This window comes from Aristolochia californica, unplaced genomic scaffold, assembly GCF_029961685.1.
Source record: "Aristolochia californica isolate CCGP_79_NKW_82.1479 unplaced genomic scaffold, dmAriCali1.0.hap1 SCAF_6, whole genome shotgun sequence".
Lineage (NCBI taxonomy): Eukaryota > Viridiplantae > Streptophyta > Magnoliopsida > Piperales > Aristolochiaceae > Aristolochia > Aristolochia californica.
Window position 1 is genome coordinate 36,447,429 of NW_027182257.1, and position 12,924 is coordinate 36,460,352.

General features: G+C 37.0%; 1 protein-coding gene across 2 annotated transcripts in view; it reads right to left on the reverse strand.

Annotated features, from left to right (window-relative positions):
* The window catches only part of LOC137934913 (intermembrane lipid transfer protein VPS13), a 74,911-nt gene that overhangs the window by 6,091 nt on the left and 55,896 nt on the right, over positions 1–12,924 (reverse strand). Inside the window, exons 19-39 of one of the 2 annotated variants that reach the window (XM_068779499.1) lie at positions 11,324–11,382; positions 11,098–11,197; positions 10,712–10,894; positions 10,496–10,612; positions 10,165–10,406; positions 8,551–10,079; positions 7,455–8,411; positions 7,249–7,334; positions 7,045–7,173; positions 6,810–6,965; positions 4,707–5,321; positions 4,557–4,628; positions 4,047–4,481; positions 3,705–3,891; positions 2,973–3,621; positions 2,670–2,786; positions 2,292–2,565; positions 2,088–2,201; positions 1,923–2,006; positions 1,750–1,800; positions 1,468–1,644 (exon numbers count right to left, since the gene is read on the reverse strand). In XM_068779499.1, the coding sequence (XP_068635600.1) occupies positions 1,468–1,644; positions 1,750–1,800; positions 1,923–2,006; positions 2,088–2,201; positions 2,292–2,565; positions 2,670–2,786; positions 2,973–3,621; positions 3,705–3,891; positions 4,047–4,481; positions 4,557–4,628; positions 4,707–5,321; positions 6,810–6,965; positions 7,045–7,173; positions 7,249–7,334; positions 7,455–8,411; positions 8,551–10,079; positions 10,165–10,406; positions 10,496–10,612; positions 10,712–10,894; positions 11,098–11,197; positions 11,324–11,382 (6,333 nt within the window). Of the gene's footprint in view, positions 1–1,467; positions 1,645–1,749; positions 1,801–1,922; positions 2,007–2,087; positions 2,202–2,291; positions 2,566–2,669; positions 2,787–2,972; positions 3,622–3,704; positions 3,892–4,046; positions 4,482–4,556; positions 4,629–4,706; positions 5,322–6,809; positions 6,966–7,044; positions 7,174–7,248; positions 8,412–8,550; positions 10,080–10,164; positions 10,407–10,495; positions 10,613–10,711; positions 10,895–11,097; positions 11,198–11,323; positions 11,383–12,924 lie in introns of both variants that reach the window. The other variant, XM_068779498.1, reaches the window with a different exon arrangement.

Here is a 12,924-nt window from a genome sequence, read left to right on the forward strand (position 1 = left end):
ATATTTTGGACATTTTTTCCACTATCTCTTGTACTTGGTCTCATGTACTTAGATCAACCAATTCGGCTGTTAATTTGTTTGCTAAATTGCCTCCCCCCCCCCCCCCCCGACAATCTCTTGTTGTTAGAGAAGTCTCCCTTGATGTATTCTCTCTCTGTTTGAAATAAAATTATTATCATTTAAAAAAAAAAAAAACGTCTACAGGGTCGTCAAAGTGTAAAGCCTACAAATTAGGGAAGCACCACTGAAGCATGTCCTAATAGAGTCACTAAAAGGAGTCTTAAACTTTTTAGTTAAATTTATTTTGATATTTGGGTTTCAATTAGGTTGAAGAGTTTGCCAGGTCATCTGTAATTGATTACATTTGTTGATGAATACAAGAGGGTCACTTGGTTATTTTTATTAAAAGAGAGGTTAGAAGTATTGAATGTATTTGAATAATTTTTTGCTGAAATAAAAATTCAGTTTGTTCCTCGATTTGTGTTCTTAGATAATGACAATGCAAAGGAATATATGAGTATGTCTTTTCAGTTCTTTTTTACTGAAAAGGGAATTATTAACCAGATCTCATGTGCATACAAATCAACAAAATGGAGTAGCAAAAAGGAGTACAAGGTTAAATCTGAATAAACAAAATGTAATTTGAGGTGACATTTTTTGAATTAAAGATTTAGCAAGATTAAAAGATTTCTTAGGAATTGAAGTGACTTGTAGTAAAGAACGTACTGTCTCAAAGGAAAAACATTATTGATTTGCTGAGTCAAACAGGATTATTAGGAGCAAAACCTAATAAACCTTCAAATGACTCTTGATCTACATGATGATGAAAGCTGACAACTAAAAGATAAAAGTGAATATCGCAAATTAGTCAGAAAGTTACTATGAAGTGGGGTTATTAGTCAGTTTGTGGAGGAATTGAGAAAAGTTCACTACGAAGTTGTGGTTAGAAACTTAAAAATATTTAAATATCATCCAGGAAGATCTCTCACCTTGTATAAGATTGTTTGAGCAACTGGAAGATATCTTTACCAAGACTTTATCTAAAAAAGAGTTCATTATCTCATGTAACAAGCTGGGCTTATTAGGCATATATGCTCCAGCGTGAGGCAGGAGTATCAATAGACAGTGAGATTAAGTAAATTTAGTCATTAAGTTCTACCTTAATTTATAATTCAGGTTAGTTGTGTCCAGTCACTTATAATAAGTTTGTTTATGTAATAAGGGGTATTACTATAATTGAGCCTTGTGGATGTACTTAAGTGGTTGGGGAACATTAAGTACCTAATCAATTGATAATGAAACTTAACACAAGTTTTTATCCTGGTTTTCTTGCTCAACTTTTCTTCTTCCAACTCTAATTTCTCAATTCTACATAGTGCGCACAACTTCAAATTAGTTAGAGGTCAACAAAGAAAATGTGGACCAAGATCATGGAACTAACTGGGAACCACAAATATTGTAACTGACCTGTGGAGAAGAATTTATGACAGAAATTCCGATGAATGATAAATGTATTGTAATTCTCTCAGTGAAATCAGTAACTTTCTCCTTCGCATCAAGTTTTCTCTTAGCTTTGATGCCACGGAGGTTAGCCACATTTACATCTCTTGGAACATGATGAGTAGAATCAACAATGCTAAGCACCTGTATAATGCCAGAATAAAAACCAGTCACTCTTATACTAGCTGCAAAACATTTTATAGTTCCTTGCTCTTGCCCTGCTATCATATATGATTTTGAGATACACACCTTGATCGCACCCTCAGCATGTACAGATAATAGTAACCTTCTCTGTGGTTTCTGCACATAAAGGTAATTCAGAGACCTTAACTCAGAAGGAAGCAGATTTCTGTAAAAAGGTCAACAACAACAACAGGTTCTCTAACATGGTGACAAACATTGCCGGAGCTGAAAAAATGTACCTCAAATGTTTGAGGCAAGTGCACAGGAATGCATTCCCTAACATCGTCGAGATTATATGATCCTAATACACGCTCCCCAGGGACCTAGCAGTGTCATAAGTAGACAAAATAGTAAATTTAAGACACATTAGGAGCTGTATGTGTGAAATAGAAAACGAATTATACCTCAACAATGAGACGATGAGGGTAACAAGGCTCATCCCAGGCATAAGGAGAAGAAGTATAAGGATGGACAATAGTCTCAAACGTTTCACATTTTTGCTGGTAAATCCGCAGTCTCTGTGAAAGCAACCAACTTCAAATAAATTGCTTGATAATATAATTTTGACAGAAGCTTTTACCAGGAAGGTGCCAAAAACTCAGGCATACCTCCATTGTGAAATTATCAATTCTGTAAGGCATATACCCAGTGTTATCATCAGATAGAAGAATCAAGTGGGTCCCTGAGTGTCCATTAGAGCTGCCAACAATTTTTTCATCTCCAATGGACACATTTGCATTTTGTACCTCAACACGAACCATATCTAGAGCAGCAGAGACATAATTTCGCATTTTCACCTGAGCGTCTCCAAGTTGATCAGGAAGAAAGCTGCCTGACCATTCCCACCCTGGCTCATTAAATCGAATTGAAACTAATAATTCCCTGTCGAGAAAAAAAGTAAACTAAGAACAAGTACATTGGTAGCAATTCCTTGAGGTAGTGACCAGAAATATATTACCAACACTGCACAAATACAATAATTTTACCTTGTCATATCAGTCCAATGAAGATGAGAATGCTGGCCAACCTCTAAGCGGTAAAAGAAATCTGTTCCTTTTTGCTTGAAGCATAGCTCCCTACTACAAGCATTGCTGATGACATATCTGTAAAAGTGAAAACAGTTTAAACAAGGGAAAATGACTGAAAACTGACAACATACAGTCAAAACATTATTTGCATTCCTAACGTGTAAACACACAACAGCATACAACTGCAAATAAAGGATTTTTTTTTAAGGACAAAAATAAAATGATTAAGACAACATCAGAAGTTAAAGGCTTAATGGTCACCTTGGTTGAATAGTGACAGATCTTGTCCTTGTAAGAGTCCCAGTCACAGGTCTTGATGTTACTGACACAAGGAAAGCCCCTTTGGTGGATGGTCGTGGAACAGCCACAATAGTTGAACCAGCGGGTGAGACAAGAAAAAATGGGGTAGACCACATTGAATTTTGGTTACTTAGAGAAAAATGTTCAGGTAAGTGTGCACTCAACCTAACCATCAGCTCACTTGCAGGGGAGCTAAATGGAGGAGAGTACATATGTGCTTCAGCCTTACTATTATCCATATTTCCTGAAAGTTCAGAACCACTTCTAAGCTTCTTCCATGGTAGAATCTCATCAGAAATCATATTTCTGTTTGGAAGAGACGCTCCATTTGACAAGTTCAGGCGGTTTCTAAAATCTGGGGAGCTGGCAAGTAATTCTTCTTCAGAAGTTACAAGCGCAAGTCCATGTTTATCCCTCAATTGTTGTTCTTGTCCAAGTGCATGGAAACAAGAAGGTAGAATGAAGTTAGATCCCATTTTTTCATTTGTATAATCAGAAATAGTAAGTTTTATGCCAGTGCAGTTATACAACAAAAATGGCAGAGAAATGTGTAGTTCTCGAGAACCACAAACTGCATCCATGATCTTCTCCACAGTAATGCATAATGGGCCTAGAAATGCAAAATGAAAAAAAGTCAAAAACCTTATAGTTCAGTGAATAGGATATCTTCAACACATAAGCTAAAGAGGTTACCATTGAGCCCTTCAGGGTAAAAGGTTAATGTTTCCAATAGAGAAAACTTGGTCTCAATTGACTTAGCAATAGTAGAAAATACTTCTGCACGGGGAAATTTTAATGCAGTATGCTTGAAACCATGCATATGGAACACCACTCCAAGGTCATGTGTTGAGTCAATGTGATAAACTGAAACAGTATCCACCTGAAATAATAAAATCTCTAAAGATCAATCTGTAAAAAAATAGTTATAAAAATTCTGTAGAAGCCCTCTATACATGGTGGATCAAGTCTTACAATAAAAGTATTTTTAATTAGATTATGACTGTAATATATGAGGATTGCATGGCCTTTACTAACCTCTGAAAGAAACAAAGATTCAGTAACACCACCACTTTCTATAATCAATGACAGTGCCTTGGGGAGAAAGCTTTTTACAATGAATGGAGTAGTAAGCCTGACTTGACGGATAAAATGATTCTTCATCTTATCTGAGTGGAAAAATTCAGTTGCATTCTCCAGAACATGGTGAGATGAAAAGTTTCTCAAGCCACATGATGTTGGGAGGTTTATATCTTGGATTGAGATGCAACAACGAAAAGGACCAGTACTTGGATGAGAAGGATAGCAGACGAAGGATTTTAGATTCCCCGGCCGACGAGAAAGAATGTTTGAAAGAGCATGTGCTTCACTCCAGAGGTAATCGGTGCCTAGTGGACGCCATCTCATTTGACCTGATTCAGCTAAATGGACAGGCAAAGGAAACTCCTTCCCTGGATGTATGGGATCCAGAACCTGAGGTAAAGCACGTAATTAGCTGTATAATAAAAATTCCTTTAGTAAACTTAAAGCTGGAATCAATAAATTTACCATTGGAGAGACACCAAAAGGAATATCAAAGCGCAGCTCCAAAGGCATTGAAGTCGCATTCAGAAGAACAACCTAAAGTTATCCAATATTAGCCTACAAAAAGATCACAGACAAACTTAAAAGGTAAATTACAAGATTTTATATACTTACAGTTGAATACAATCTTATCAACTTGCTGTACTGCTGAACTGAAACTTCAAAGACCACTGGAGCAACAAACCCACCACTTAGACCTGACCTAGATGTCTCTTCAATCTTTCTTTCATTCTTAACAGTGTCTCCGTCCATGTCTACTTCTAGAATATCTGCAGGTTGAGAGAAATCTACCTCAAAGTACCTAAGACCAACAAGGTCCATGGACATGGGTGAAGATGGCCCAGATGTTCCATCGAGCTGAATAGAGATCATATGATGTAAGACACCACTCAACTTCTTTTCATTAAGCTTTTCAGTGGAATGCGCTGGCCTGTGACGAAGAAGCTCCTTAGGAGACTGATCAATGTATATTGGAATTGAAGAACCTGGCTGAACGATATTTCCTTTATTAATAGCAGCAGTGTCGATGTCATCCTCACAGGTTGTAGAGCAAGACACCCAGAATAACAAGGGCACAGAAGTATCATTCTTTAGCATATAGGGTGCATATTTTCTTGAACACATGTTATCAGTAGCTTGAGATACCAAGATCGCTCCATCCTCAAAAAGATGATGCGGTCCAATATTATGCAAAGATTCTCTGATCATCTCATTTCCCCTGAAAAGGGCCTTTAGAAATATTGACTGAATCAGTACAAGTTGCCAGAATACATAGAAGATTAACCACAACCCTAGTACCTCTTTAATCTAAAAAAAGTCTGTTTTTATTTTATTTTATATTATAAATTATAATTTTAAGTTTATTTATTTATTTTCAAGGAAAGTATTTTCCTGTTAAAACTAGATTTTTAAGGTCTAAAGAAAACAGAGACATTATTGTAATTTTCAATATTATTAAGATATACATTTAAAAAAAATTATTAAGATATAAATAGGGGAGAGAGATCTCTAAACCCCAATCTCTCTCACAATTCTATTCAGCTAATTTCACATGGTAAGGTAGCAGAATGTCACCATTTTGATTTCTTTTTATTCTATTTTCGTTTGCTGATATACCTTCTTTGATACTGGTTTTGGTTCTTTGTTTGAAAAAAATCATTTTCTTACTCAAAAAAAAAAAGAAAAAGAAATAGGTTAGATTATGATGTATTAGGGAGCAGGCTGTTTTGTATTTCTGCTTATCATTTCACTTACGTGAGATATAATGGATAAAAGTATTCTGAGTGGTAGTTTTGAATGGAAAAAGTCCCACATTGAAAAGTATTAAGGAATGGTATTGGGTTATAAAATAGGCCTCAGTGGTTAGCCATTTTATGGATGGAATCAGGCTCAATCCAACAAATGTACGCTTTAGAAACAATAAGAATGATACTTTATTTTTCTGTAAATTAAAAATCACTTTTAAATCTTCACATTTTCTACAATTTCACTTTTTTATTTTTGGTTATTCTATTACAACAGGTTTATATTAAAATCTCCCCAGGCCTAGCAAAATCAAAGACTTTTTCGAGAGTGCTCCATGATTCTTTTGGTTTCAAAGGCACCACAAAGTAGTTTCCTTTGCAGGGAACGGCACTAGAGAAGCTGATAAATGCAGGCAGGTCATCACAAAGCCCCAAAGAGAAAAGCAAAGGGAGAGTGCAGCAAGAAATAATCAACCATCACAAGTACTTCATGGAAGCTTGCAAAGGCAGACCTGTGAAGCTTATTGATATTTAGATTTTCTCCTTAACAGCAAATAGATTGAAGAAGAGCACTCTTGGCGGCAAAAAATATACAAAGAATATACAAATGAACAACAATGGACTATGATTTTCTAATTCAAACATTTATCTAAAACATGAAAATGCAACTTATATTTAAGAGTTTCCAAATTAAAAACTTGACACTACACATGGAATCAAGTCTGCTTATCGTGAGGTTCCTCCTCGCTTCTGCTTTTGCAGGTACTGAGTGATTATGAATGATCTTGAGTAGTAAATGTTCTTAGGCTAACTCTTCAACACCATGTTGTCTGAATCAGCGAACAAACCAAGGGGAACTCATTCCTTCATCCCTTTTTGGGTGAGGAGGATTTTCCAATGTAACAGTCTTCCTTCCCAACCATCAAAGTTAAGGAAAACAAACACAAATGCACGGAGAAGAACTGATAAATACCTCAACTAAGGGTTCTGTTATATTCAAATTAAGCTGGGCCTTAGATCTCAGATGAATATCTGTAACAGCAGATCTGTTTATCAGAGCATTCTCCTCGCCCTTCCGCTTCAGTTTCAGCTGAAAACTCCATGGTTCTACAAATGGCTCCCACATGACCTGTGATCATTTTTTAGAACAATTAGTAAAAAAATGCTATATTTAAAGGAAACCCAGTTGAGCACCTTTCACCATATACCTTGTGCATGTTGTTGTAATACACCAGCACATCACTCTCAACTGAGGTGTCAAGGCTTTCTTCTGCTAAAGAAACTTCTGTAACTAAGTTCTTTACAAGGATTTCCAAGAGAGGACCATTACAGCTCCACTGCAAGCACACAAGAAAAGCATGAGAGTCTAATTTACATATGAAAGCAACTACATTCAATGGATTCATACATACCCTTCCGTCACTTAACTGCAAGGAAGCTTTCTTCAAAAAGACTTTAAAAGCAATAGCACAACTTGGAACTTGAGCAGATCCTATTTCTTCAGAATTTTTAAATGTAACACCATGCCAGAAATAGAGTATTTGATGAGAGACCCATAAATTCATGGTTCCAACAAATAACTCAGAAGAAAACTGAGGCAGCTCCTTACACACTTCACCTGTCACATTAACTTGAAATATCTGGAAGAATGGAAAGGAGCTCGCATGGCCGGCTGCAGTTGCTTCCAACAGTCCTTCTATCTTGTCGATGTTAGACCTTATCTTCACGAATCTTTCATCAACAACCACTTCACTAAATCTACTGTAAAGACTAAATGCCATACTTTTACAATTTTTCCCCACAAACCCAATGTTCTGTTTGTCAAGATAAGATGTTTGTTCCCCACATTCATTATGTGTCTCCTCTTCAACCCAGAAAGGGAAATGAAATGTGATTGCTATATTTTCTGATTTCACAATCAAGTTTGAATCATCCAGCTTTCTAGACAAAGAAGAACCAGGTAAAGTATCAGGCTCCTCATGTTTCAGTATAGAACCTGTATTTGTGCCTCTAGATGAGCTGATGTTGCTCGAATTTCCATCTGAGGGCTTAGAAAATAAACCAATAAGAGTGATGAGCTCATCCCAGTCAGACAAGTGTAGCCAAAAGTCAAGGGATTGAATTGCTATTAGGAGCTCATCTAAATCTCTATCAGACCTGGAGAAATGGATGTCCAGACAGGAAGGACTCGCATCACTTGAACTGCCTGAGACTAAGATAACAGCATTATGTAATGAGTACAAACTTAGACCAGAGAAACCAACATCCAGGCAGGTGGGAACATCATTATCTAAGGTCACTTGCAGTGACAGCTTCATTTCTGCTTTTGCAATTAATCTTGATGACTCAGGTTCCCCTCTTCCTGACCGAAATAATTCCACTGAGAATGAATTGGCAAGAAACTTGATTTCTGTTATGGTCCCATCTGAATTTTTGTTTGTGTTCTCCTTTAAGCTTTTCTTACACTGTCGAAACTGTAACATGTCAGACACGAAAAGTTTGGAATATCTACCAACCGCACACAGCTCATCTATTACATCTATAAATGATTGGAGTCCACTTAAAAAGTACTTCTCTGCAAAACCATAAAAAAACATTTTATGTATTACAAAGTCTCTCATTTCCTGAAGTGCAAAAACCATAAAATGAAAAAAAAAATGAAATTGATTATTGAGGTGATGTGTATATGTTGAAGAAAGGTGTCTTTTCACTACCTTCAGCAATGAGCTGACAGACATCTGCTCTAATCATAACAGATAAAGGAAAACAAGCTGGTCCACTAGAACACTTGCTCATGATTGGTATCCTGATCCATAAATCAGCATTTAGTTCTGATATCAGAGGAACACTCTCAACTATGGTACCTTGATCAAGCTTTCCCCCAGCATCAAGAAAAAGAAGTGATAAAGATACACCATCTCCAAAAACATTTATGCGATGAACTCTATCAGCCACATGTTCTGGCAGAATCATGCATTCCTTAGGGATGCCATCCAATGCATCTGTCAGTTTACCTTTTAAGACAAGACTACAACATAGCTGCTGCAGTCCTAGTTGAAGAGTGTACCAAGTCACTCCATTTAGAGGAATAATAATTGACGAATCAAGTATCTCAAACTTATATAAAGGCATCATTTTGTTATCTCCAGGATTGTCACCTTGAACAGGTTCATCATGGTCCCATTTCCAGTCAGGCAAAGAAAAATAACCAATCAAGATTGCCAGGTAATCAGAAGATAAAATGCAGCAGACATGCTGCACTGAGATACATATTTCTAACCTAGAAGTCTGCAATTCATCTTTTCCTTTTCTAATATGCAAGTTCAAAATAGGAGCAACATCTGGACGCACAGGACCCCAAATAATATCACGGATATATGGTGTGGACCATGATGAAGAGAATTGCAGCCCCTCAACAGAAGCTAATATGTCCCAACAGTTGGGCCCTTTAGAGAAAATTAAACTGCTTGCAGAAGGAACAGTAAAGGATCCCACAATGCAGGAAGAATCATGAAAATGTGCCCTAATATCATTAACATTGATATCCATCGAAAATAGATAAGAGCTGTGACAAACTTCAGCCACCACAGATTTTTCAAGTAAAATATCACACATTTTGGATCTCTTCCACACACTGCATTTCTTGTGTCTAACAGTCTTCCGACTCTTGACATTGAAATTCTTCCTCCATCCAGAAGGTCCAAGAATGAGTGACCTGTCAAGGTCAGCAACAGAACACTTGCAAATTGTTACAAATGGAAAGCTGTCAACTGGTATGCTTGCCAACATGTTCGATCCAGTTTCATAATAGTTAGAAAACCCATACTTTTGGAGCACAGGTCTGGGCATCATTCCGTGCTCATCAATTTCCAAACTTAGACCCGAGAACTTGTCAACAGAACAACTTGATGAAGCACCACTAAGCTCAGAAATTTCACCAAAAAATACTATCAGCAGTCCAATAATTCTTGGATAAAAATGAATATCCATATTGTTCAAGGACATTGAGTAGGCACATTTCCAAGATTGGTAATGTAAAAGAAAGCATCCATCAGCAGATGAATTATTCTCAGCAGAAGCTTCACTTGGTATGTTGAGTTCACCATCTTTGAAGGGTCTTTTAGGACAGGAATTTCTGTATGAGCACAAAACTTGGGAAGTAGAATCCCCTCTAGAGCTACTGGCGTTAACCTCTAGCATTTTCATGCATACCCAGCTTTCCAAGTATTCTTCCTGAGAGCACCTGTAGATAAAACTCAGAATGAAATCCAGAAAAAACCAAGGGGTTAAATTCAGTAATATTAAAGTAGCATTCTTTCCAAACATACCTGATGTCCAACTTATCCATAGAAAAGGAAATAAGCAGACTATCCTCTGTCTTGTCTTCAAGGTGGACATCGAGAAAAACATGACTAAGATGAAGAGAAAGGAAGTAGTTGAAAACATTTGAAGCATCAATATTCTTGGCTCTTGAGGCCTGTGCTATGTCAAGGCAAGAACTCAATTTCATAAATGCATCATATATTGATGTGGAAAAATGAACACCAAGTGCATAAACAAGGCAATGAACCTGAAAAGAGAAAACCCAACAGTTCAGAATGAATTTGAATATCTAATGTTATCCATAATCCACAAATATTAAGTTCATTGGACAACGACCTCCATATTTTTCAATGTAGATTCATCCGGGAAAAGGCAAGTTCCAAAAGTAACTGAAGCACTAAATCTTTCCACAACAGAGACAGCTTCAGGAAAATTAGGCATTAATATCTTCACCTGCAAGATGGTATATGTAGCAGGAAAATATTTTCTTTCAAAGAAGAAAAAAAGAAAAAATAGGCAAAGAAATGTTGTTAAGAGGCAGTTTTTTCTAACCTCAATATTGGTTAGTTCAATCTTGAAATAGTCATAGAGATCTTGAAGTTGAAGACCGGCAAACATTTTCTCTGAGGTTGAATTCAAATTCTTCAACAAGTAATTGAATTGGTCTTCATCTGTTAAAGAAAGAGAATCTTCCTCGGGCCTAGATTTGAAGACTAGATTGCCTAAATCCAAAACCTGAAGAATGCATCACAAGATTATGCAAATGAGGAAATCTAACTGCATCATAGCTTGCTGCATGAAGGATTTCGAAATGATACTTCTCAGAAGGAATCCACAAAGATAAGATGAACAGAAGCAACAGAACTCCCCTCAGACAAAATTATCAGAACAATGAAGAAGATCTAGTAAAGCCTTAACATTATGAACTAAAATATTACCAAAGTTAGTGACTCAGAATCTTTGCTGCTCGGAATTTTAACACTGATGTTGCTGAAACTAACATCCATAATAATCCTTTTATGGTTCAAGAAAAAGTACCTGTTAATTCATAAGGCCATGACATAAATATATGAATGGCGTATAAGTAATAATATAAACTAACACCAATCGCTCCAAAAAAGAATAATGACACTCAACATCTCAATAAGTAAAACAAAAACTCACTCTGCTTTTGACAAGAGACGGATTTGCGGATCTTCAAATCCATTGAGTGATGACAGGACCTACAAGTCAAACAGGAATGATGTACAATCACAAGTACTGCTATCTGAATAGTGCTAAGAGAGAGTTTGATCATGACAGTTCTTTGTTTTCCATATAAAAGATGTCAAGTTTTAGTATGGAGAGGAAACAGTGATAACAAGACAAAAAATGAAACTGAAGTGTTGGGTGTGGGGGAGTGGTTAACTTGTTGCAGCCCACACAATCTTTTGCCAAAGAGTGAGCAAAACTATTTGCAGGACGTACAAAAGCAAGAGCATGAATTAGATTTCCATTATATATACTTCATTTTCGGCCTTTTTTCTCAAGTTTTCACGATTAAGGGCATTATTTACTTTTTGTTATTTCGCTTCATATAAATACAAGGGGAGAACTCACCTAATAAGGCCCTAACTTGGGGCTCTCTCTGACTAACAACATCGTTCTCCTCCACTTTCTACTCTTCCTCATCTCACCTAAACCCTAGTTCTATTCTCCTATTCTACTTCGGATTCTTCTTTCTTCTCCTCTTATTTTTCTGAGCTCCACGCACATGGTATCAGACCAGTGGCTGATCCATCCCAGTCATCCTGCTACTGGTGTTGGAAGAGTTGTTCTCTTCTGAAGAAGAATTGCTGGAGTTGACAATTGCACAGGTGCAGCACCCATCAATTTTCGTAACCTGTAGCTCAGCCAAGGATCAGTTTCTCACATGAAAAATTGTGACTTGCTTGTCTTTTTTGGTACTGTAATTCATTAGAGAGGTGTGCAGACAGAGGTTTCAGCACCTGTTGCACACATGGTTTTCAGTGGCTGTTCGGTGGTGCAGTTCTGGTCATTGCTGTTTGCTAGTTAGTTTCCTCTGGATATGGTTTCCTCCTGCATTAATTGTCATTGGGTTGACGGCTTGAGACCCTTCTCTATTCTCCTTAGATGTGATGCAACCTCCCATGCAATACTCTTGTGTGAAGAAGTTGAACATATTTATGAATTCAGAATTCTGCGGCAGGTATGGTACTTAATAACCTGCTGCACGCAAGGTTGCTTGTGCTAGAACCCTACTAATGACCAAAGTGTCTCGAATTTTACCTCCTAAGTTGCTTTATGGTGCTGCTTGACTTGGTACATGGTAATATTGGCAGGCCAAAGGGATGTTATAAACCCCGTTACAATCCCAGAACAGTCTGAGAAGGATGAACATAGAGGGAAGATTATTTCGATTACACTTGATGGAGACAAGCTGTGGGTTAAAGTAGTGAAGATTTATATAAGGGATACACGTAAGGCTAATTATATTAATGAGGATCCTCCAAAAAACAAAACTTCCAAGTGGATATCAGACAACTTGCTTCTGATGTCATGGCTACTAGGTAGCATGTAGCCTCATATTAGAAACCGAAGTATCTTCTGTGAGACATCAAGAAATCTGCATGGCACTTCAAAAGAGGTTCTCTCAAGATAAGAATTTGTCTAAAATTTATGAGTTGTACACAATTTCATATCATGGAGGGAGGAGATTAAGGTGATTCGCTTTTCCATGCTTTTGGTCCAAGTTATGAGTTTAT